The sequence below is a fragment of the Macrobrachium rosenbergii genome, chromosome 13 (assembly GCF_040412425.1).
Source record: "Macrobrachium rosenbergii isolate ZJJX-2024 chromosome 13, ASM4041242v1, whole genome shotgun sequence".
NCBI lineage: Eukaryota > Metazoa > Arthropoda > Malacostraca > Decapoda > Palaemonidae > Macrobrachium > Macrobrachium rosenbergii.
The window spans coordinates 29,220,787-29,244,302 of record NC_089753.1 but is presented as its reverse complement, the minus strand read 5'-3'; the positions used below and the strand labels follow the sequence as shown (position 1 = coordinate 29,244,302).

Sequence of the window (23,516 nt, the reverse complement as noted above, 5' to 3'; positions counted from 1 at the left end):
ACACAAGAAAATGTATAACAGATAATTTTATTTTAGTGTTAGACACTCTTCACAGAAATTCTGTACTTAACATATTCTTTAAGGACTCATGTGCTTCCTCCAGCAATTTTCCAGGTGCATCCTTCGTATAACACTTTAACAAGTTAACTTTATTTATAGCTAAAGTATTGTTTTGTAGGGGCCAGGTCCTTCTAGTAATTTCTGGTTTAATATTCATGCAGCTATATGCATGTCCTAGTTTTTTGGTATTCAGTGAAAAATAGGTTAATTCACAGCTTTAATAAGATATTACAGTAAACCCCCCGTATTTGCAGTCTCACAATTCGCGGACTCACCTATTCGCGGATTTCTCTGTGGAACATATATGCACATTATTCGCGGAAAATTTGCCCATTCATGGTATTTTTCACTGAGAAATATTCACTAATTACTGTATTTTCATAACATTTTCTTGACTAAATGTACTTTTTATGATAAAACTATTAAAATACTCAGGTATAAGCAGTTTTAGAGGGTTTTTTTGTGATTGAACTATCAAAATAGGCAGTTCTAAGTGTTTTTGGAAGGGTTTTAAGTATTCACGGATTTTAGCTAATACGGGGGGTTTACTGTACTTAACTTTAAAGCCTTTTAGGGTACTATCAACCCAGGTTACTGTGAAATGATGAAGGACATCCGTCCAGACTCCAGCTGTATTGCTTTTTGCCCTTTACCTGATTTCTTTGGCCTCTTCTATCCGTGTTATCCAAATTCTTCAGTTTTCTCTTCCTGCAACTTTCTTCTCTCATGTGCATACCTGTCAAAATGTTGTATGGGTTAATAGCAACATCAGAAGATCAGGGTTGTGCAGAACAGTTTTCTAAGGTCATGAATTAGAGATGTAAGGGGGGAAATTTGAAAGATGCACTACAATCTGAAGAAGACTGGAATGTAATAATGATTTAGCTCACAGCTTATGAGGTTGATTCAGTTATGTATAAACTTAGGAGATAGAAAACACCTGATTTTGATGAAATCACTGCAGAGATGGTATTAGCAAATAAGAAATGACACCTTGTATACTAACTAGAAAGTTTTGCAGAATATGAAATAAGGAAACAATGCTGTATGATTGGAAATTTGGAGTTATTGCAAAGATAACAAAGAAAGCTGACCTGACTGAATTTGGTAACTATGGAGGCACTACACCTGGTGATTGCAATGAAAATATTCTTTTTGGTAATTTTTGATAGGCTGGAGAAAGGGACTTATAAAAAGCTTAAGAGGTGAACAAGCTGATTTTAGAAAAGGAAGGAGTTGCACTGATAAAATATTTGTGATAAAGATGTATTTTGGAGCAGTGTTTGAAATTTTAAAAATCTTCTGTTGGCTTTTGTTAATTACAAGAAAGCACTTGGACAACATCCACAGAACAGTATCATGGAAGGTGGACAGCATCCACAGACCAATATTATGGAAGTTCTTTGTGTCACTATGGTATTCCTGTTAAATGTTTAAAGCTAACTGAAATGAACCATGAGTGAAGTAGGTCCAATGTTGATTTTGATGAGGGCGCCTTGTCAAGTGAATTTGCGGCAAATTGTGGGGTGCTACAAGGTAGTATGTTTTCACTTTTGTCATTTGCTATTCTCATAGATTATCAGAGATAGTAGAGAAGGTTTAGATTGGGGTAATGATAGAAAGGTAACAGACTTGAGTTGCTTTAACTATATTTTGCAGTAGTGTCCATGAGATGGTCAATCAAGTTTTGTACAGATATCACAACAGAGATTAGTATTGTGTACTTTTAGGACAGTAATTTTGGCTTTTAGAGAATTTTGTCCTATGCATTTTACAAAGTATTTGAATTAAAGTTTCATGTGTTGTGGATCATTTGACTTCATGTTCATTTCACATGCACTATTTAAGTTAAGAGAAGTTACAGAAAATATTTTGGTAAATTAACAATATGTGGTGTTTCCCTGGGATAGAATTATTATGAATTTAAGAAAACCGCTTGAGTTACATTAAGTTTCAAAGGGATGCTAAAAAGACCGTATAGTGCCGTCCGTAGCGTACCTCACAAAGCACACCGTAAGCTGTGTGACCATTATGTTATTGTACGAAAGGTTCTGTACAGAAGAATGTTTGTCTTTGTACAAAAGGTTCTGTGCAGAAGACTCCTGTATCAGCAGTAGTAATGGTCAGTGCTGGAGGAGGCTCATTAAAACCAGCAACTTTGATTAAGGATTAAGTTTAGAAGTAATGGGGACTGGGAACTGCTTATTATTATATTCATTATCTTGTCAAAGAAGAGTGCAATTTGTGTCATCTGATGTTTAAAAACTAATTACTTTCCCCAACAGAAATTTGTTGAAGAAATAGAAGACTGTCGTTTGTATATAATTGGATCTGCTCCTGAAACACCACAACCCACAACTCCTTTGACACCTGTGCTACCACGGCACTTTAGGTGAGGTATTTCTGTGAGCAAGTTGCATTTACAGTATATTTGCTGAGACGTATTTTTAAGAATGTTACATTCTTTGATGTCTCATGATGTGTTTATACATTCAGTGTACTATACACACACACACACTGGTTTGCGTTGAGTGTTTTTAAATACTGTAAACTAGAGTAGACGCCAATGTGTAACACTACAGTTTTTCCTTCACGGTTCCCAGGTCACATCTTACCACTTAAATGGTCAAAAGCTAATGTTTTATGGCATATTTTACCCATGACACAGCTTTTCTTTCAGCAAAACTAGTTGTCACAAGTACACATCGTGTAACCGATTTCTTCTAAGGGTTTTCGTCTTTAACAGGTCTTCATCTGCTTCATCACTCAGTCAGTTGCCACCAGATAAATCCTTATATCAATCACCTGCCACCGGGGAAAACTCTCCTGCAGTGAATCCAACAGACAGTCCATTACTAATAAGGTAAGTTACTTCCTAATGAACACCATATTCTGTGGAAGCTTGAATTCCAAGTCAGTAGCTCTTGTGGTCTTGCTCCACATGAATAGGTTTCATCATCTGAATAATATTAATAATAATCATTATTTGTTAATTCATTGTAATTTTAAAACAAATAGTTGTTCGCTTTCACACTTGTGTTTTTGTAATAATTCAAGGATGACATCTTTGTGTATTATATGGACAGTTACGGAAATTACTTTTTACTCTATGAACAGAGTTGCAGAGATTACTTTTTGCTGTTTCCAGTACATGAAAGGTGATGAAAAAATTACTACACATGCTTTAAAAACGTTATTACTTTATAAAGCTAGTTCAGCATTGCTTCAGACTTGTACTAATCATAGGATGTGTCCACACCACAGTTAAACGCATCAAACACATGTCAGCAACTTGTCATTTACGTTTCATGAACATGTTGAAACATAGTCATTTACATTTCATGAACATGTTGAAAGCTAATGTGACAATAAGTGGAGGACAAATCCTTTGATAAATGCACTAGTTAGGACTACCAACAAGTTGTTGACTCATGAACATGTTGAAAGCTAATGTGACAATAAGTGGAGGACAAATCCTTTGATAAATGCACTAGTTAGGACTACCAACAAGTTGTTGACTCGTATTCAACCTGTCTGTGATGAGCATGCGATAAGTTGCTGACATTTATTTATGACGTTTTATTGTAGTGCAAAGGCACCCATGAATTAATGTTTCATGTTGATTGCTTTGAAACACTGTAAATTCAGCCTCCACCTTTTTACCAGAGGTTAATATATGAAAATTCTTAAACAGGCGAAATGTATTACGAAGAAGTTGTCATAGTATGGAGAAGGCAAATGACCCAAATGATGGCAGCTCTCCAGGCACCACGGGTAATTATTATTGTTGTTATTTTACATGTCATTATTACTTAAGATTTTTTAATGAAAGGGTAAAAACTGCCTTTTTTTTTTAAACTTCATCAGCATTCTCGTGCCTTCTTTTGACTATTCACTTTTGTATGTGTCTCTTTGCAGCTTTATCTATGTATGATAATTCCTTATTGTGACAAGATTATTATTTTTGTTTTTGGCAAATGGCAGTCACTGCAGTTAATGTACAATTCAAGGCTGTCTTTAACGAACTAGGGTATAGGAGACACATGATTATAGAAGGGGACTTGTTAAGGATACACTAAATACAATAAACCCCGTATTTGTGGTCTCACTATTCACGGACTCACGGATTTGCAGATTTCTCTGTGGAACGTATATACTCATTATTTGCAGAAAATTCACCCATTCACTGTATTTTTCACTGAGAAATATTCACTATTTACTATATCATTTTCATGACTAAATGCACTTTTTGTGATAAAACTATTAAAATACTCAGGTATAAGCATTTTTAGATTTTTTTGTGTTTAAACTATCAAAATGGGCAGTTTTAAGTGTTTTTAGAGGGGATTTAAGTATTCGCAGATTTTAGCTGTTCGCAGGGGAATGAGGAGAGGAGAGTTAAAGTCAAACATTTGATACTAATAAGCTGCCTAAGCTTAAAAATAAGTGGAAAGACCATGTGTTAACATTAGAAATAATGCTGTCAAATATTATTAAGGGAAAGTAAGTAGGAAAGTTATTACCAACCATGGATCATACAGTAATGGGCAAGGGAATTTGACCAGTGTCATACTTTTTATTCTTGCGGATTATAATAGATTCTTATGAAATAGTTTAGGGGCAATTGATTCATATTGATGAGACTTAGGAGGCTTGCCCAAAGGATTTGTTCTGAAGGGAGAGGTGAAAATTGGAGCAATGTTAAGTTTGAAGTTGAACAACTGAGTAGGAAATGACCAAAGAAATTGGATGAAGAGTAAAAGGCAGAAGGAAGTACACACACTACGAGGTAAAACTCAGGAATTTTTTTTGGAACCATAAAAAGTTTGGTATACCGTATATATATTAGTGCAGCTTTCACTCAGTTGGTCAGAGGACCAGGCAAAATCTAGATCAGACAAGATCTTGGTTGGTCCATGTCTTAGCTTCTGACAATGGTAACATTTTAAAATTTATTTTATGCTGAGCCAAATTAGCCCAAAGCTAGGAATTTTGAGGTTTTCAACCCTAAAGGATGATAGGATAGAGTTCAAGGTAAATCAAGTTTATTTGGTAAGAGATATTTTTCTCAAATTTACTGCACAGAGATATATTATTCATTTAAGTTTGCATTTGTTCCTTTTGCAGAGTATTATTTGATCATGACATTCACTTCATTCTATATTTTTAGCAGAAAAACCAATTGAACGGATACAACGGAAGATTACAATTCTGGACCAGAGAATTGAGACTTCCCTCCGTGAAGACAAGGTGATCGGGAGAGTGTCAGCAACTCAGAGAGACAAGATAACTTTCAAGCCACGTAACGTTAGCTTTTCTTGGCAGCGTGGATTTAAGATTGGTTAGTACGCTGCATTGCATTGCTTTATTCTTTTCTTTAGTTGTTGACAATCAGACTGTTTTTACATATTTTGAAAGTTTAAATTCTGTAGAAATTTGTTTTTTAGGATCATGTAAACTTTTAATTTTTAAACTTCAGCTGTTGTTGGTAGTACAGTATAAAAAAGAATGCTTATCAATCGAAGGGAGATAGTTGAGGAGAGACTTTATTGTAATAGAAGAGTGTGGTTTAGGCCAGATAGGACTTTTATGTTATTCATGTCAGAAATTTGTATTTTTCTTAACATTCAAACTGAGGTCTTTACATATGGGATCAACTTTCCCATACATAAAGACCTCAGGTTTGTATGTTAGGAAAAATACAAATTACTTTAAAAATTTGTCATTTTAAGAAATAACACTAGAAATCAACTATGATATTCAAAATGTATATAAACTTAAATATAGGACCAAAAAGTGGTTAAAGCTATAAGAAGCAATCACTATGGGGCAGTGAAGAGGTTTAGCAGTTTATGAATAGTTTAAAAGTTTGGAATAGTTTATGGTGGTAGTGAAAAAATGAACCATCTTAAGCAATTGGTTAACTTGAATTTCCTTGCTGAATAATTTTGTCAGTATGGCTATATGTTCCATAATTTTAAACCTGGTATAGTATAACTCCTCTTGACTTTCAGGTGCAGGACGTTTTGGGAAAGTTTACACAGCAGTTAATAACAACACTGGAGAATTGATGGCAATGAAGGTGTTACCACTACAGCCTAATGACCACAGATCCATCCGAAGAGTTGCAGATGAACTGAGAATCTTTGAGGGAATTAGACATTCCCATCTTGTTCAGTGCTATGGAGTTGAAATCCATAATGTAAGTGGTGGACATATTTGTGTTGCATACATGTAATAAGGAGAAGAGTATCTGTTTTGTAATATTGGAGCTATGAATGTTATGTGTAGAAAGTGAGTAAAGGAATGAATGCATGAATTGTGAAGTTTAGGCCATATAGATAAGAACTGGTGGACTTTCAGCCATACAGTACCTAAGACAATGAAAAGGTAAAATAGGTTGAGTACTTGGTAAGCAATAGAAAGAGATTCTGAAAATAGAAGAGTGATCTAAAGGAAACTGGGAGAAATGAAGCTGAAATGTAGATAAAGGGACATTTTAGTGACTGCAAACACCCTTTGCACTACCTGAGGTGCACTGTACTAACCTGTACGGGGAAGTGAGTAAAGGGCTTGTGTGATAATAAGCATTGCAAGGTTTCTATTCACAGAGCCCAAAAGATATTGTCCATTTATACTTTTCTGCATCACATTTCATGATTACCACTATAAGAACTGAAGTTTTTGAGATTTGTGGGTTATAAGTTACGCAAGTTTATTTTTTTCCAGGATGAAATGTTAATGTTCATGGAATACTGTGATGAAGGCACGTTAGAGAGTTTAGCTATCAGCACAGAAACAGGCATTCCAGAAGAACTTGTACGAAAATATACAAGGCAGCTATTGGAGGCAGTGAATGCCTTGCATGAGAGAAATATCGTTCATAGGGATATTAAAGGTATGGAGAGTGTTCCCTCACATTTATTGATCCAGATGGCTTATTGAATTAGGTAGTTATGCAATGCTGAAAGTAAAATGGCCAAATGTCTCAATTTTCTGCATATTCAGATATTTAAAATGGTAATTTGGATTCGGTTGCATTGCCCTCTTTTATACAATAATGTAAATATCATCATCTTCAGATTTTCAGTAATGAGGTTAGCTACATAAAATGAGTTATCTCCTCTCTTGTCTGTTCTGTGTCCTGTCCATCTAAATTCCCATCACATTTACTGTAGGTCATCATGATTTTTTGAGTCCTCCTTCAGGTCTTTGTTTTACTGCTTCCATTTATACTGATTTTATATCTAACTGCTTCTCATCCCTTCTCAACACATGTCTTATGCTTCTTAATCTCTGAGAACTGAAGTATTAATTTTTTCCAGCTGCTTCATACTACATCTTTCCACCAATTCCTCATTCTTGTTATGAGCTTCCATACTTAGGCCATGAATGTTTACATTCTATGGTCACACCATTTCAAAATTTCACGCACGCACCAAACGTAATTTTCTACCTTTTTGGCAGTTTGCTGTTGGCGATGAACTCTCTTTAGCTGTTGCACTGTAAACATTTGGCTTCAAGCGTGTATTAAACAACATAAAATTTGCTTCAAGAACTTTTACTTTCTTATTTTCATATACAGTGCTTCACAGTTTGCTGGTAAAATCAGGGGATGTAGAATTGTTTCGTAGTTGTGTCTGCCTACTCTGCGTGTTGACCAGATTATTGGAATGCAAATGTTAGGAGTTTGTTAAGTTAGCCCGAATCAAGGCTTAGTATTTTTCAGTTGCATCGATGGTGATCCATTTAATTTTTAAGGAAAAATATTCTTAATACTTCATTTTTGCAGGTGCCAATATATTCTTAACTGCAGAAGGCAACATTTTGAAGCTGGGAGACTTTGGTTGTGCCGTAAGACTCAGGGGTCATCAGACTGAAGTAGGAGAATTGGCGGGTATTGTTGGCACACATGGTAAGGAAAGCTTGAATTATAAGGATCAACATTATTACTAGTAATGTTATGATATTTTTAAAATCTGAATTGTGCCATAGACTCATATTAAAGTAAAATTCTTCATTTTCATTGTTAATGAAATATATGTCTCTTTGAAGTTGCCTCATTTACTATGGCCATTACAAAAATATCATTCACTATATTCTTTTCTTAATGTAATTCTTATATCTGTAATTAATTTTTGTTGCTTAGGCATATGAAAGTGAATTGATTATATGTGCAATTATTTATAGGCCATGTTATTCATAGTTATTGATTTGTAAGTTGACAGTGATACAACAAAATGGTAGTCTTCATTTTAAAAATTTCTTAAAGGTTTGTAAAAAAGAATGGTCTTATTGCCATGTCAATAGTTTCGTATATTTTAATTTATTTATTTATTCATGAAAACCAGAAGACACATTTTGATGTTTCATTCATGGCGTGTTTAGTATTGAATTAGGAAATTGTGTAAATGTTAAAATATTGAGATTGTTAATTTTTGTGGTTGTTGTGAATGAATATTTGAAATTTAAGGACAAAGCGTGGATGAATGAATGAAATTTAAGGACATGGCCCAAACACTGAAACTCCAAGGGTCATTTATTGCTAGATATATGACAAAGTTAGTGATGCTCCTCTCATGAATCATTCATACACTATGCTTATCCTCAACAAAATAAGTAAGTTAGGGAAATGATACACTTATTCTTATCATTAAGGAAATAGCTCTAGAAAGCGAGAATTATATTGGTCAGTAGAAGTGAAAATAAAATATTTCTTTTAAAACTCCTGACAGCTTTTTAAGAAGCTGATGGGTGCAGGAATATCTGCATCATTTCTCACATTTTCAGACATGGATTTTCCATCTAGGTAGAATCTTTGCTGCAGGTAACTATACTTTGAGCAGTCCTTCAGAGTATAGTACTGTATGCACGACTGGCAACTCAAAAACAGTTTCAATCCTGTGTGTTTGGAAACCAGAAAACCATTAACGTATGCAGCTCCTTATGCTCGTATATTTTTGTTGTTGATTAGGAGAGGGGGAAGACATTTCCATAAGGGTCTTTTTATGTCTAAGTGGTATTAACCTCTCTAAAACAGTATCCCATTGTATTCAAATACTGCTGATATATGAATAATATTTTTATTTTAACAAGCTTCCATTAAATTCATCCTTGTATTCAGTTGAACCGTCTGTGTATCGTTCCTTTTAGTTCATCAAGATTACACTAATAAATAGTTGCTTACATTATCTGTTGATGAGTAAATTGTTTTGTCTGTACATTGATTGCTATATTTCAATTCTTATTCCATTTTAGCATACATGGCACCAGAGATTTTTCAGTCCAGCGAAGGACATGGTCGAGCAGCTGATGTATGGTCACTGGGATGTGTTGTTATTGAAATGGCAACTGGAAAGGTGTGTGTACAATTATTTCTCTGTCCTTATGATAAATAGGTTTTTATAAATGTTTGTTTAATCAATTGAATACATTCATTTGATAATTGTTCAAAGCCCTGTAATATTGTCCTTTAGATACTAGAGCCCTTAGACTACTTGCCCCGTGTCTGGGTAGAGGGGTTTAGAGAGCAGCTGCATGGTTTCATCTCGTAAACTAAAGTAAATTAGCTTTAAAAACTATATTAGTCAGGTGGTCTCAATCTTTTCCTGTACCATTTTATCTTCTTCCAGTGTCAGGATTGACCTTTCATTACCAGCACAAGTGCATGGTTGAATATGCATTGAACTACTTCTAGAATCGAGGAGGGTGAGGATAGAGAGCATTCCTGTTCACCCTTAGCATTCAATTAGTTTATCTGGTTGAGCATGGCAAAAAATTATGTCCAACTTTGCTGTCAGTGCTTGGTTTGATCTCTCATATGACTGACAACCTTTAACATGTTGAAACAGAGGTGAATATCTAGAAAGTTCTCCCAGCATGGTCACCAGTTGTGACAGAACAAAGAGACATCGTGGGTGCTCTTGGTAGGTGGCAGCTGTCTTAAACAAATTATTGATTATACTTATAAATTAACAACACCCTTAAACACTGATGACAAATGCATGAGTGTCAGTTCCTTTAGATACCAGATCCCCCTCAGACATCTTAGCTTTGTTGCCGGGTGGGGGTTCTGGAGAACAACTATTTTTATCAGACTCAACTTTGCCCGAAGTGGTTGTTCTGAACTGTGACATTTTCCCACATTTTCTTTTTGCCTACTGTCCGGATTGATCTTTTGCCACTACAGTAATATAAGCTTGTAGTAGAATATGGACTGGAATATTTCAGGAAGTGAAAAGGATGAATGTGGATGGCACGCCTTCTCAAGCATGTAATTTGAGTCGCTGATATGGTCAAGTGAGGCAAAAGAATTATTTCATACTTTCCCCTCGGTTCTGGGCTGGATTGTGACTTGACTGATTGCCCATAGGGCACTGAGGATAAGAGTTCTCTCTCTCTTTTCTTTCTTTAAATCTTCAGTTGAAAGGATTGGAATACCCCAGCCTCGGGATCTGTCCAGATTTCTAGTGCTCCTGACACTCATCCAGCAACAAAAAAGGTGATGGAGTAGGAAGGGCAATCTAATCCTCTTCCAACACCCTGAGACTTAGCTGCCGCCCTTGCTCCCTTGAGAGTTTGAAAGGGCGTGTGGGGAGAATGTTCATGCTGGAGTCCACCTTTTGAATACTTGTAACTGTGTTGGTCACTGTATTGTCCAGCTTCCTGAAGAAATCTTTTGGGAATAGGAAGTGGAGTCCCACAGATTTAGTGGTGAAAGGAAGCCGGAAAGGTCCCAAAAGGCTGCTTCTTTCTCTTGCATATGTTTGTTAGTAGTTAAAGGAATGGCTGTACACTGTATATAGAGGATTAAGGTTCTTCCTTACTGACTGAATCATTCTTCTGGTCGTCTTGGTATCCTTTGCTTAAATGTGTCCTTTGAGGACCAACTCTTCCAAGTTCATGAATGTAATGGAATTGAACATGGGTGGTATGCCTTGAGCCATGGCCTTGATAGCAATGGAAATTTTCTCTGCAGTGTCTTGCAGTCAAGGATTATATAAAGGTGCTTGAGCCTCAAGTCTGGGAAACAAGTGAGGGTCACTTAGTCGCAGCCACACAGATAATATTTACTTGTAGTCATAAAGTAGTCACTTATAGCTCTTCTAAAATACTCTGAAACCAGTTTTGTAAGGGAAGTGTCCAAAATTTATCACAGCATCACCAAAACCAGTTGCTCATAGTCCATAAGCTAAAATTGTTCTTGACCTTTTATATTTGAGGTAAAGATTGATGTTCTGTGTGTGCGTGTTTTATATACCACCAAACCAGATGCCTGCTTTTTTCGTGGAAACTGATTTATATATAGTGCCAAAGAAAAACTTTCAGTTGCCACGGAGTGGCTTATTTGATTATACTGTATGTTGAATTTATATTGTATACTGACTGTTAATTATCATCTTTCAGCGTCCATGGCCTGAGTACGATAGCAGTGTGCAGATTATGTTCAGGGTTGGAATGGGGCAGTCCCCCACTATACCAAAGTCACTTTCAGATGAAGGTCATACCTTTTTGCAGCTGTGCTTCATACACGATCCAAAATTACGAGCAACTACATCACATTTGCTAGACCATACATTTGTAAAGGTTAGTTGTTCTAAAATTTTTCATGCCTATTAAAGCATCTCATTGTAAGAAAAAGTAAGTTATGCTCCTGCTGTTTCATTTTACTCATTTTAAATGCTGTTTTGTGAATTTTCATTTTTTCGTATGCAACAGAAAATGAACAATGCAAACAGAAGTTGATTCTTATTTTACTAAACTGACCACTTATTTCTTTGCAGGTGGATACAGGGGAAGACTGTACATCACTACCTCTTTTTTCAAATTCACCTTTTGTGCCTTACATGAAGTTGTCGACTGCCTAAACTTACTATTTACGTTTTACAAAGAATATCTCCATTGGTAGTTTGTATTGGTGCACAGTATAATCTTGCATCCTAGTTGGCTTTTATGGCTAATTATATTATGTTTTTGTGCCTAAGTTTTTATGCCTTTTCATTTATGAAATGAAAAATAAGTTGAAACTATTATGTCATTGCTTGAAGGGTTTGTATATAGGAACATGAAAACGGGTGCAGTTAAAACTCTCCCTGCTGAATCCAACCATATATCTGTCGTAGAATAACCTATAATCTTATATTTCATTGTGAGGATAATAATGAAAAGGGGTACTTTTCATGGATATTTTGTGCAGACCGTTTGAGAATGTCCATGTGGTTAGACAGTATCTCCTCCTGAATAGTGCATAAATGTGATAAACCTTGCTCATAAATTTGAAAATAACTAATCAGGAGGAGTTAATGTTAACATGGAAGTTGGGTACGGGTTCTCTCTTTTCCACTGCTATCTTAGCTTCTTGCATATTCTGGATTCTAACTTACCTCGACCTTTGCTGCTAGCTAATTGCTGCAGTGGTTTCATGCTCATGTATGCAAACTACAGGGGATGATAACAAATAGGCAGTGTATTGCCTATTCAGGATTAAGTGCATTTTGGAATATGACGTTGTAAGCTCCATTGTGTCTCTAAAGGTTTCATCAAGATGTAAATCTAGCATTTTAAGTTTTTTTTCATTTTTTTTTTTTTTTTATAAAACTTTGGATTTCAAGGTGGACAGTGTAAATTTATTTTATTTATGAGATTGCTATATGTTTTACAGAACAAATTGTATTCATACATTTTGTAAGCTGGTTTCAGTTATTAGAAAAATTTGTCACATGCTTTAGAAAACAGTATTTAATTTTTGGAAAATGACTTAATGTATCTAACATTGCATATATGTACTGTACATAAAATGTTGGACATTTCACCTTTACAAAATTTGACGAACATTTAAGACAATTTGTTCAATTCAAATTTCAGAAAAGTTGTTCACTTCAAAAGTAAAAACAATTTTTCATAATGCATTCAAGTTTGTTTTGAATGAAGGAAACAAAAAGATATCAGAATGTTATCCAAGAGAATTGCAGACTACAGAATTATACCCTTAATTCCCTTTTATTTTTATTATAAATAGTGTCTCAAATATGATACATTTTTGTTTTGTTATTTATATATTTTATGTGGTTTTTAGTTAATAACAACTTTAAAGAAATGAACACTGTATTTAATATTTAAATATTTTCCTGTATTGTTTTGTATACTTTTCAAATGAATTCAAATGAAATGAAATCCTTGAAAATGAATATTATGGTTTATAAATACAAACCATTGAATTGAATATAGAATTTAGGCCAAAGGCCAAGCACTGGGACCTATGAAGTCATTCAACGCTGAAACAGAAATTGAGAGTAAAAGGTCTGAAAGGTGTAACAGGAGGAAAACCTCGCAGTTGCACTATGAATCAATTGTTATTAGAGGGTGGAAAGTAAGATGGAAGAAAGAGAATATGAAAAGAGGTAGAGTAAAAGGAATGAAAGGGGTTGCAGCTAGGGGCCGAAGGCATGCTGCAAAAAACCTAAAGTAACACCTACAGTGCACCGCATGAGGTGCACTAACGGCACTAACCCCCTACAGGGGACAAACCATTGCATTCAATTGGCTTTTGTTTGATTCTAAGAGTTCACTGCATACCCATGTCTAAGGAATAAAAGGTAATTATTCTGGTCTGGTGGTGGTTGCAGACCCCTGCCCCTTTGGTAGGGTCAACAATTCAACATCTCATCTACTCCTGTCTGGAAGAAGCATACTCCAAAAACGAGATGTCTGTGCCAAATCGAAGGGAATGGGTAGACTTGGCTTAAGGTAATGCTTTTTATCTGCAAAATATACTCTTGTTCCAAAGTTATTATAAGTTCATTTGTAACAAACCATTGCTTAGATAACAAAATAACTGTTTATGTGAGGTGACAGAAAGCACAATTAGATGATTATTACAGTTAACTGGAAAGACACATTAAGCCAGTTATGTCACAGCATCATAACACAACATCTAGACATACCAGAAGAACTTAAATAAATTGTGGTGAACCTTGGTAGACTGTAAATCCTTTATTACAATTAAAAATGGAAAATTTACATATCAGTGCAGAGTAGGGAACCCATAAAAGCTGACAGATACCAACGACCCGGTGTTAACTGCACAACCGGAAGAGGAGGTGGTGGATATGTCTGAAATGCAGAACAGAGGAATAGAGGGAAGGATTGAAAGTCATTAGAAGCAACTCAAACTAACTGACTGGGAAAGATTAGAAGTGCCTGTAAATTGGAATAGAATAAGATGAGCAGAATATAACACAGAGTCACAGGAAATGCAAAGCATTGCTTACTATCAATGGAGCAAGAGATTTTTGATGCCCCAAAATGTCGGCAAGCCAGGAGATCAAAGAGATACCCTCTAAGGGGGTAAATTATTTAACTTTCTTTTCCTATCTTTTTTTATTTAATTTATTACATATATATTACATATATATATATGTATATATATATATATATATATATATCATACACAGTGTAAGTTTTGTCAAATATAGTGGTGTTTTAAGTAATAATTTTGGATTTAAAACCTTTATTTCAAACCCGTATTTTGACGTCATGGCATCTTGACTCTCGTACCAATTCCATATAAATTGTCATAACTCAACTTTCTTGCATTTTTGCCAAAGTGGTAACATTCATATGTACACATTACATGTCTCAGAAGTGTACATAGTAATATGGAATTAAATCAATGAAAAGTTCTAACAACAAAATACGTTTTTATTATGAACGATTCACTGATGCGTCGTTCGCTCTCGGATGTTTGTGGCAGCCAGATGTACAATAAGGCTGGAAAATTGTTCCCGTCACAGTTTCGCTAATTTGAAGGAGTGAAGTTCTGTAAAGAAACATGCTCGCGTATTTTAGGTGATACTTTGAGTGAATCAAGAACGAAATGTGTATAACTACAATCAAATAAGCACTGTGGAGCTTTATTTGTGATGTTAGTAAGGATAAAACCACGGATTTACAAGGTAAAAATCCATGTCTCGTAATTTCACTAGTGTAGGCAACAAAATGTTGTTTTATCGTGCTGATTACAACTCAGATCATGAGTAATATCTATAAACATTACATATACATGCAATTAGCGTTCAGTACATCGGTAAATGATCGCTGGGAAGGAAGTGTCCAAGCGCCATTCAGGGTATCGGCGTTTGGGGGGACTCCATATTGGTTTCAAAATTGCCTTCAACACCTATTTTACGAAGACTTCACATGCTTATTTTATTTCGTATGGCAGTTTCCTATAGCTCATTTTGATAATGAGGCTTCAATCTTTTGAAAGGTTCTCTTAAAGGTTTAATTTTTTTCATTTCCCCAATTAAATATCGGTGTGAAAAGTGAAAATTCTGCCACCTATGTGTCTCATGCCCCATCGTTTTACCCTACGACGAAATAACGGCAAATAGTACTACTATTTGAGTTATTTCGTCGAATTTTTACTCTACTATCATAGTAGAAGTCAAAATTCGTGTTTCAGGCGATTACAATTTCAAAACAACGAGTGACGTCACGTGGGAAAGATGGTTGCTAGGCAATGGAAGAAGACGCGGGGGAAAACACTTTTGGAAAGTAGATAAAATAAAAAGGAAATCAAAAGATAATTAAAACATTCAGACTTAGTAAATTATAATATTTATAGCGAGTAATTAATAATAATCACAATTCTTAAATTTATTTAACCTTACGCGCGAGCGAACGCGCTACAATCATCCAAACTTTAGAAAGATGGCCCCCCCTATGCTATCGTACCACTCACTAGTTCTCGTACAAAGATAGAGAAAATCAAAAGAAAATACGAAGGTACGGAATTCGTTGGTTTTCAATTTGAATTAAATCGAAGACTTCACTCTTTCGCGCCTTTTTAAATGCGTAAACTTTAAAATGGCATTATCTCCGTAAATATTAACGCAATTTAGTCGCAATCTCTTTCAAAATACGTCAGATACGATGCAAAATCAGACGCGACGGCAGGAAATGGAATAAATAACGTAACAAGCGTATTTTAGGCACATTTGGATAAACGGCATCGAAGAAGAATTCAGTTTCTTTTTTCGATAATAGGTGGCTATAGCGTTCCTGGCCCCGTAAAGTGAATCAAATATAAAATATTTTCTCTTTTTTTTTTATTGAGAGGCGAGAAATATGAGTTAACGTTTTTAGATGTTGGTTGATGCGAAGTATTAAGAAAAACTTAGGTGTGATATCAGTTTTTGAAAAGTTAGTTAGGAGTTATATGAGTGTTTTATAAGTTAGTCATGAGTTATTTAAGTGTTTGTTAAGGGTCTGAGGATTCTAAATAATCGTATAATTGTTCGCAAAATGTAGTTACGATTGCTGATTTGTGTCAGGATGAGAAAGAGAGAGAGAGAGACTGATTGATGGCCACTAAAGCTGACGTCATATAGGAGTTATATATGTGTTTGATAAGGGTTTGAAGATTCTAAATAATCGTAAAATTGTTCGTAGAATATGGTTATGATTGCTGATTTCTGTCAGGATGAGAAAGAGAGAGAGAGAGACTGATTGATGGCTATTAAAACTGGCGTTACAAAGAGAGAGAGAGAGAGAGAGAGGTAGGGACGAGATTGCTGAGACAGTTCACATACGAGTTAAGGCAGGGGTTCTTAACCGGGGGTATCCATACCCCTTGGGGGTATGGGAACCAAATGCTGGGGGTATGGGACTCGATCTCTGGGTACTGGTATTTATTTTATTTAATGTATTTAATGTATTTCGACAGTCAAGTGAAGGGGGTATGGGACCATATTGGACAACCCACTGGGGGTCTGGAATCATCGAAAAGTTAAGAACCCCTGAGTTAAGGTTTTAAAGCGTCGAATACGACGTTTTTAGACGTTGGTTGATGCGAAGTATGTAAGAAAAAAGTTAGTTAGGAGTGGTATAAGGGTTTGATAAGTGTTTGATAGGACTAGGAGCTTTACGTAGCGTCGAAATTATTGTAAAATTGTTCGTAAAATGTGGTTTTCATTACTGATTTGTGTTAGGAAGAGAAAGAGACAGCGATTGATTGATTATGGCTATCATAACTGGCGTCATAACAAGAGATAGAAAAGGAGAGAGAGAGAGATTGCTGACACATTTCACATAAGAGATAAGGTTTTAATACTTCGATTAGGACGCAATTCGATTCTGGTTGATGCAAAGACCGTAAGGAAAACTTAGTTACCAGTGATGTGTTTGATAAGTGTTGGACAAGGCCGGTAGCTTTACGTAGAGTCGAAGTGATCGCAGAATTGTTCGTAAAATGTGGTTATGATTACCGATTTGTGTCGGGATGAGAAAGAGACTACAACGTTCGATAACTACCGAGTTTCATCCTGGACCTGTGAACTGTTATGTTTATTTGAGCACTCGAAAAAGCACAAGTCCAAGGAAGAATAATGGCTGCTTAACTACCCTTACCTGTAACAGTGTTTATATTTTATCGCAATATATCTCGCGAATCCTTTTCCTGAGACGTATTATTGATTATTTAACTCCTTGTATGCACTGTCATCTTCTTTATCACTTTTGTGGAGAAGAGTAACTCTCCAGATTTACTCTAACATTTGATTTTACTATTTAGACTTTTAGAGTTGCATGACAGAGAGAGAGAGAGAGAGAGAGAGAGAGAGAGAGAGAGAGAGAGAGAGAGAGAGTGGTCTTGTGACAGCGTAAACACTTGCTCATTTGAATAAGCCATGCGGGGAAAGAGAGAGAGAGAGAGAGAGAATGGTCTCGCTACAGCGCAAGCAATAATTGCTCCTTTTCATAGCACAAAGAGTGAGAGAGAGAGAGAGAGAGAGTGATCTTGTGACAGCATAAGCACTTGCTCCTTTGAATAACCCATGGGGAGAGAGAGAGAGAGAGAGAGAGAGAGAGAGATGGTCTTGCTACAGCGCAAGCAATAATTGCTCCTTTTCATAGCACAAAGAGAGAGAGAGAGAGAGAGAGAGAGAGAGAGAGAGAGAGAGAGAGAGAGAGAGAGAGAGAGAGAGAGGCCCTGTACCACTAGTTTCAGAACTGAATTTCCCTCATCTAAAATTATTTCCGGTCAACTTACCAAATTCAAATAAAACTGTCCTTTACATTCCAAAATATCGGTGTCATTATGAGTATTGGTTAGTACAGATTTTCACCTCCTAAATTCGGCCAGTCTAACCAACACCTAACTACATTACTGTAACCATTTAATGGCCGAGACAATCAATTAAACTCTCTAAGATGTCTTCAACAAATGAGGGTCTCGGATTAGGAATAACATTTCTACTGTTTTTGCAAAAGAATCCGTCACACTGTTATTTCAAATGACCACAAAATCATTCAATTACAAAACCCAGATAATTCTCCAAAGGGGTTTTTATTTGATATATGTTATTCTTGGACACAAAGGGAACCGTGAAAATTCTTACTAACCTGGTTTCATCAACACATATTAAAAAAGTTAAAGCTGGCAGGAATAAGATGTATTGATATCCTGATGTTCATGATCATTGAAGAGTTTTTTTAGCCTGAGGCTGAGATGTTTCTTAACACATCCACACGTATGGTCTGTTCTGTTTGGTTATAATACTCACCATTTATCACAAAATATTGCACGTGTCCTTTTCCAAATGAGTTTTATCACTTATTTAGTTGCTTGCATCCGCTTTTAAAACCTTTTCAGGTTGCTTTTGCAGTCACTTGGATGTATTTAAACTTTGCCGTCAATTTCACTTTTTATGGAACATAAAACTTCACGTTTTTCCTCCCCGTGACCTAAGCTAGCACTATGACATGAGAAAGAGAGAGGGAGAGAGAGAGAGAGACCGGAACTTTCGCTCCTTTGCGCAGAGAGAGAGAGAGAGAGAGAGAGAGAGAGAGAGAGAGAGAGAGAGAGAACACCAGAACTATCGTTCCTTGGTGTAACATGAAAGAGAGAGAGAGAGAGAGAGAGAGAGAGAGAGAGAGAGAGAGAGAGAGAGAGAGAGAGAGAACACCAGAACTATCGCTCCTTTGTGTAACATGAGAGAGAGAGAGAGAGAGAGAGAGAGAGAGAGAGAGAGAGAGAGAGAGAGAGAGAGAGAGAGAGAGAGAGAGAGAGGCCTTGTGCCAATAAAGAAAAATCTGTCAAAAAATGATCGTCCCAATTCTTTCAATTTGCGAATAGAATTTACTTCTTATCGTAGTAAAATATTGCATTCACTTTCCTCACTCCCAGTAGCGTAAATAATTCTGAAAGACATTCAAACATCATTTAGAGATTTCATTTTCCCCCAAGTTTTTCTCTTGCAACATAAGATTTCTTTAAGTGGATTGTTGCCATAAGCTGACGAAAGTCCATTATGTTTATTCATTTACAAATTGAAAGAGTGTCTGCAACAACATTTCCAAGTATCGGTGGTCAAAGTTTTAGATGAGGTTCAGTGTAGAATTCCATTTCCCAAAAACTGTCAATCTTAACGAAAGCTCACCATATTCATTTAGAAATTGATATTTGTTATATTAACTATTTCAAGTATTACCAATGGTTAATATTACTTGATATTGTGAAATAGATAACAGAAAAATAATCTAATTAAGGTATTTATGAAAAGGCTAGACTGTGTACTCTACGCCTGCGTGATAATTCAAAAACAGAGTACTTGGTAACTTTTTTTAGTTAATATATATGTTATTAAACTTTTATTAAAGAATAGTCGAACTCTGAATGGTTCTAATTATACTCTATTTTGGTTATTCAATTAATTGAATAATGAAATTGAAACGAAATAGGATAAAATGATTTGGAAGTAAATTGATTGATTTACTATAATTTTCCAGTCATATATTTATTTCCAATATGGCAAGAAAAAAAATCACTCCAATATGCCAAGAAAACCATTAAGCTTTTTATTATTATTATTATTGAAGGACTATGAAATATGTTCCAACTTTAAACAATAAAAATATGCTCACATTACAACACTGGTTAGGGTAACAAATTAACACTAATTAGTGTAACATGTGGTATATAACACTTATCATAACATATGCCAACATAACGCTGGTTAGCATAGTGTATGTTAACGCTGGTGAGCATTGCCCATGCTAATCTTGGTCATCAGATTCTTGTTAACATAACATATGATAAACTTTGTTGGCATAACCAATGAAAATCTAGGCTATTGTAGCCGAGCTTAAACTTGGATAACATGTGTTAACATAGTTTATGATAACTTATGTTATCATAACATCTGATACTAAAACGTATGCCAAGACACCTGCGATGGTTATCAGGACCTAGACAACACACAGGTTAGCATATCGACTCACGGGAATTGAATAGGCGCAAAAAACAACAGTAATTCACAAGGAATCAATGACCGAGAATTGACTAGAAACTCAGAAGGAATAAACGACTGAAAAATAAGACTTTAAAAATCGAGATCTCTCACGTGGAACAACCAGCGTCCCAAAATGTCCGCCTTGCTTGTTGCTACCAGGCAACAACACCCACATGTTTCCGCTGATGTTGGGTTGTTGGCAGCCATCACAACCTATATAACAACTCCTAACAACAACTACAACCTTCCGCTTGAGATACTCACTGGGAATATAAAGATGTGATGCCTTGTTCCGTCGCTATCATCGAATTCGTAAAGATTTTCGCGGCCATCGTGATCTCCTGAGGTTCCCGCCAACCAGGTTGCGCTGATATGTGGTTGATAAGGCGACTGGCGGACCAATCAAAGCGTCATCAGTATAAATGGCGCGATATGGAACAAACGAGCATCGGAATCTACGACCCATTAAGGAATTAAAGTCTATTTTACGAGATGGAATAAATAGAATCAAACTCTATAATGGAGGATAAAAAGAATTCAATACTAAATTTGATCATAACATTGCGTTATTTATTGTAAGTGAGCAATAAATAATAAAAAATAAATACGATCTTGAATGCTCTCTCTCTCGAGCGTTAATTCCTCCCGTTTTCTTTCGTTAGCTTCGTCATTTATACATTTTAATGCGTCATACATTTTATACGTTTTATGTATACATTAAGATCGAAACATTGCGATACTTATTATAAATGAGCAACGCTGATAATAAATAATGAATACGATCTTGAACGCTTTCTCTCTTGCGTTTCAATTCCTCCCGTTTTCTTTCGTCGGCTTCGTCATGTGTACAATATATGCGTCACAGATTTTTATGCGTTTTATACATTAATTACGATGTAAATTACCTTGCACTGACATACGAGACGACGGAAAATGAACTTTTTATGCATTAATTACGTTTTAAATCATCTTGCACTTACGAGACGACGGAAAATGAATTTTAGTTAACTTATACAAAAAAGACCGTCATAAGTTTGTCATATATTTTTTACGCATTACACATTAATTACGTTGTAAAATAACGATACGAGTATACAGTTAACTCGTAAAATACAGGAAAGAATGAACGTATGTGGCAGATAGATTGTAAAATATGTAAAAAATTGAGAGACAATTATTACACAACTAGACGCACAAATATAGGCCTAAATATTACACATTGCTTATGAATATTATACTCAGCACTTTATTCTTCGTCTCTCTCTCTCTCTCTCTCTCTCTCTCTCTCTCTCTATATCTATATATATATATATATATATATATATATATATATATATATATATATATATATATATATATATATATATATATATATATATATATTAATTTTGAAACAGAATATTGATAATATGTATAAATTATACAATCACATGAAAGTAAAAGTCCTATTAATCAAAATAATATCTCCATGTTCACTTTTTTTTTTTTTTAAGGAAATCGTCTATAGGGTATCCATGAGTCTATGTGGGTATGGTTGTATAGGCGTACGGGTGTGGGAATGGGTATGGGTGTGGTCATGGGCATATGGGCGTTGGTATCGGTGGTGATATATTTAACGTCTACTAAATAACTCGTCTTTTCGTTTTTGTTTATCATTCTTGTACAGCCGACGATCCTGAGAGAGAGAGAGAGAGAGAGAGAGAGAGAGAGAATTATTTGGATCATAATATTTTAATGTTAATAAAATGGAAAACAAGAGACTGGTTTAAATATTATGTCTAACTTAATGGTGTCTGCCTGTGCGTGTATGTGTAGACCAGTGTATTCCTAGTGTGTGTGTGTGTGTGTGTGTAGACCAGTGTATTCCTAGTGTGTGTGTGTGTGTGTGTAGACCAGTGTATTCCTAGTGAGTGTGTGTAGACCAGTGTATTCCTTGTATTCCTAGTGTGTGTGTGTAGACCAGTGTATTGCTAGTGTGCGTGTGTGTGTAGACCAGTGTATTCCTTGTATTCTTAGTGTGTGTGTGTAGACCAGTGTATTCCTAGTGTGTGTGTGTGTGTAGTCCAGTGTACTCCTAGTGAGTGTGTGTAGACGTGTATTCCTAGTGTGTGTGTGTAGACCAGTGTACTCCGAGTGTGTGTGTGTAGACCAGTGTATTCCTTGTATTCCTAGTGTGTGTGTGTAGACCAGTGTATTCCTAGTGTGTGTGTGTCTGTGTAGACAAGTGTATTCCTAGTGTGTGTGTGTAGACAAGTGTATCTCTAGTGTGTGTGTGTGTGTAGACAAGTGTATTCCTAGTGTGTGTGTAGACAAGTGTACTCCTAGTGTGTGTGGGTGGGTGTGTGTGTGTAGCCAAGTGTATTCCTAGTGTGGGTGTGTGTGTGTGTGTGGGGTGTGTGTGTGTGTGGTTTTGAGCCAAGTGTATTCCTAGTGTGTGTGTGTGTGTGTGTGTGTGTGTGTGTGTGTGTGTGTGTGTGTGTGTGTGTAGCCAAGTGTATTCCTAGTGTGTGTGTGTGAGTGTGTGTGTGTAGACAGGTGTATTCCTAGTGTGTGTGTGTATGTAAACCAGTGTATTCCTGGTGTGTGTACCTCTGTGTGTGTAGACCAGTGTATTCCCGTATCTGAACTGGAGAAGTCATGAGTTAGTAGGAGTGGGTCTTAACGCTGGTTTGTGTGTGTGTGTGTGTGTGTGTATGTGTATGTGCGTGTCTGGGGATGGGGGCCGGAGCTCGAGAGAATACATGCGTCACCTGGGTGGTAAGTGCAGTAAACATGAAGAGGGACCCCTATAACTTGAAATGTAGGCCTAAAGTCTCAAATGGCCACTCACATAGGCAGTCACTGTCATTCACTGTTAGTAGGGAAACAAAACTCTTTTGTGGAGAGAGGAATATTAGATATTGTAAAAGTATTGTGCAAATCTTCATAGAGAGAGAAAAAAGTAAGGGTCCCTCACCACCCGTAGCTTCTATATAACAGAACTTTCTCGTATTTTTATTCTAAAAATATATAGCTAAGTGATAAAGCACATTTAAAAATTATATACATATCAATCTACGCTAAGCAGTATGTGTATATATATGTGTGTGTATGTATGTATTTATACATATACACACACGCATATATATACATACAGACTGCTTAGTGTGTATACTGATATGTATA

General features: G+C 35.8%; 1 protein-coding gene and 1 long non-coding RNA gene across 2 annotated transcripts in view; one reads left to right on the top strand and one right to left on the bottom strand.

Annotated features, from left to right (window-relative positions):
- Window positions 1-13,160, top strand: part of LOC136845109 (mitogen-activated protein kinase kinase kinase 4-like) — a 52,048-nt gene extending 38,888 nt beyond the window's left edge. Inside the window, 10 exon segments of the mRNA XM_067114938.1 lie at window positions 2,346-2,452; window positions 2,807-2,923; window positions 3,755-3,834; window positions 5,231-5,401; window positions 6,075-6,262; window positions 6,790-6,958; window positions 7,853-7,975; window positions 9,319-9,419; window positions 11,467-11,646; window positions 11,844-13,160. Of these exon segments, the coding sequence (XP_066971039.1) occupies window positions 2,346-2,452; window positions 2,807-2,923; window positions 3,755-3,834; window positions 5,231-5,401; window positions 6,075-6,262; window positions 6,790-6,958; window positions 7,853-7,975; window positions 9,319-9,419; window positions 11,467-11,646; window positions 11,844-11,927 (1,320 nt within the window). The 3' untranslated portion in view covers window positions 11,928-13,160.
- Window positions 16-20,739, bottom strand: LOC136845110 (uncharacterized). Its single transcript, XR_010855077.1, has 2 exons — window positions 20,616-20,739; window positions 16-796 (listed from the first exon to the last, which is right to left on the bottom strand). It is a non-coding gene; the product is annotated as an uncharacterized lncRNA (long non-coding RNA).
- Between the last annotated feature and the right edge of the window lie 2,777 nt (window positions 20,740-23,516).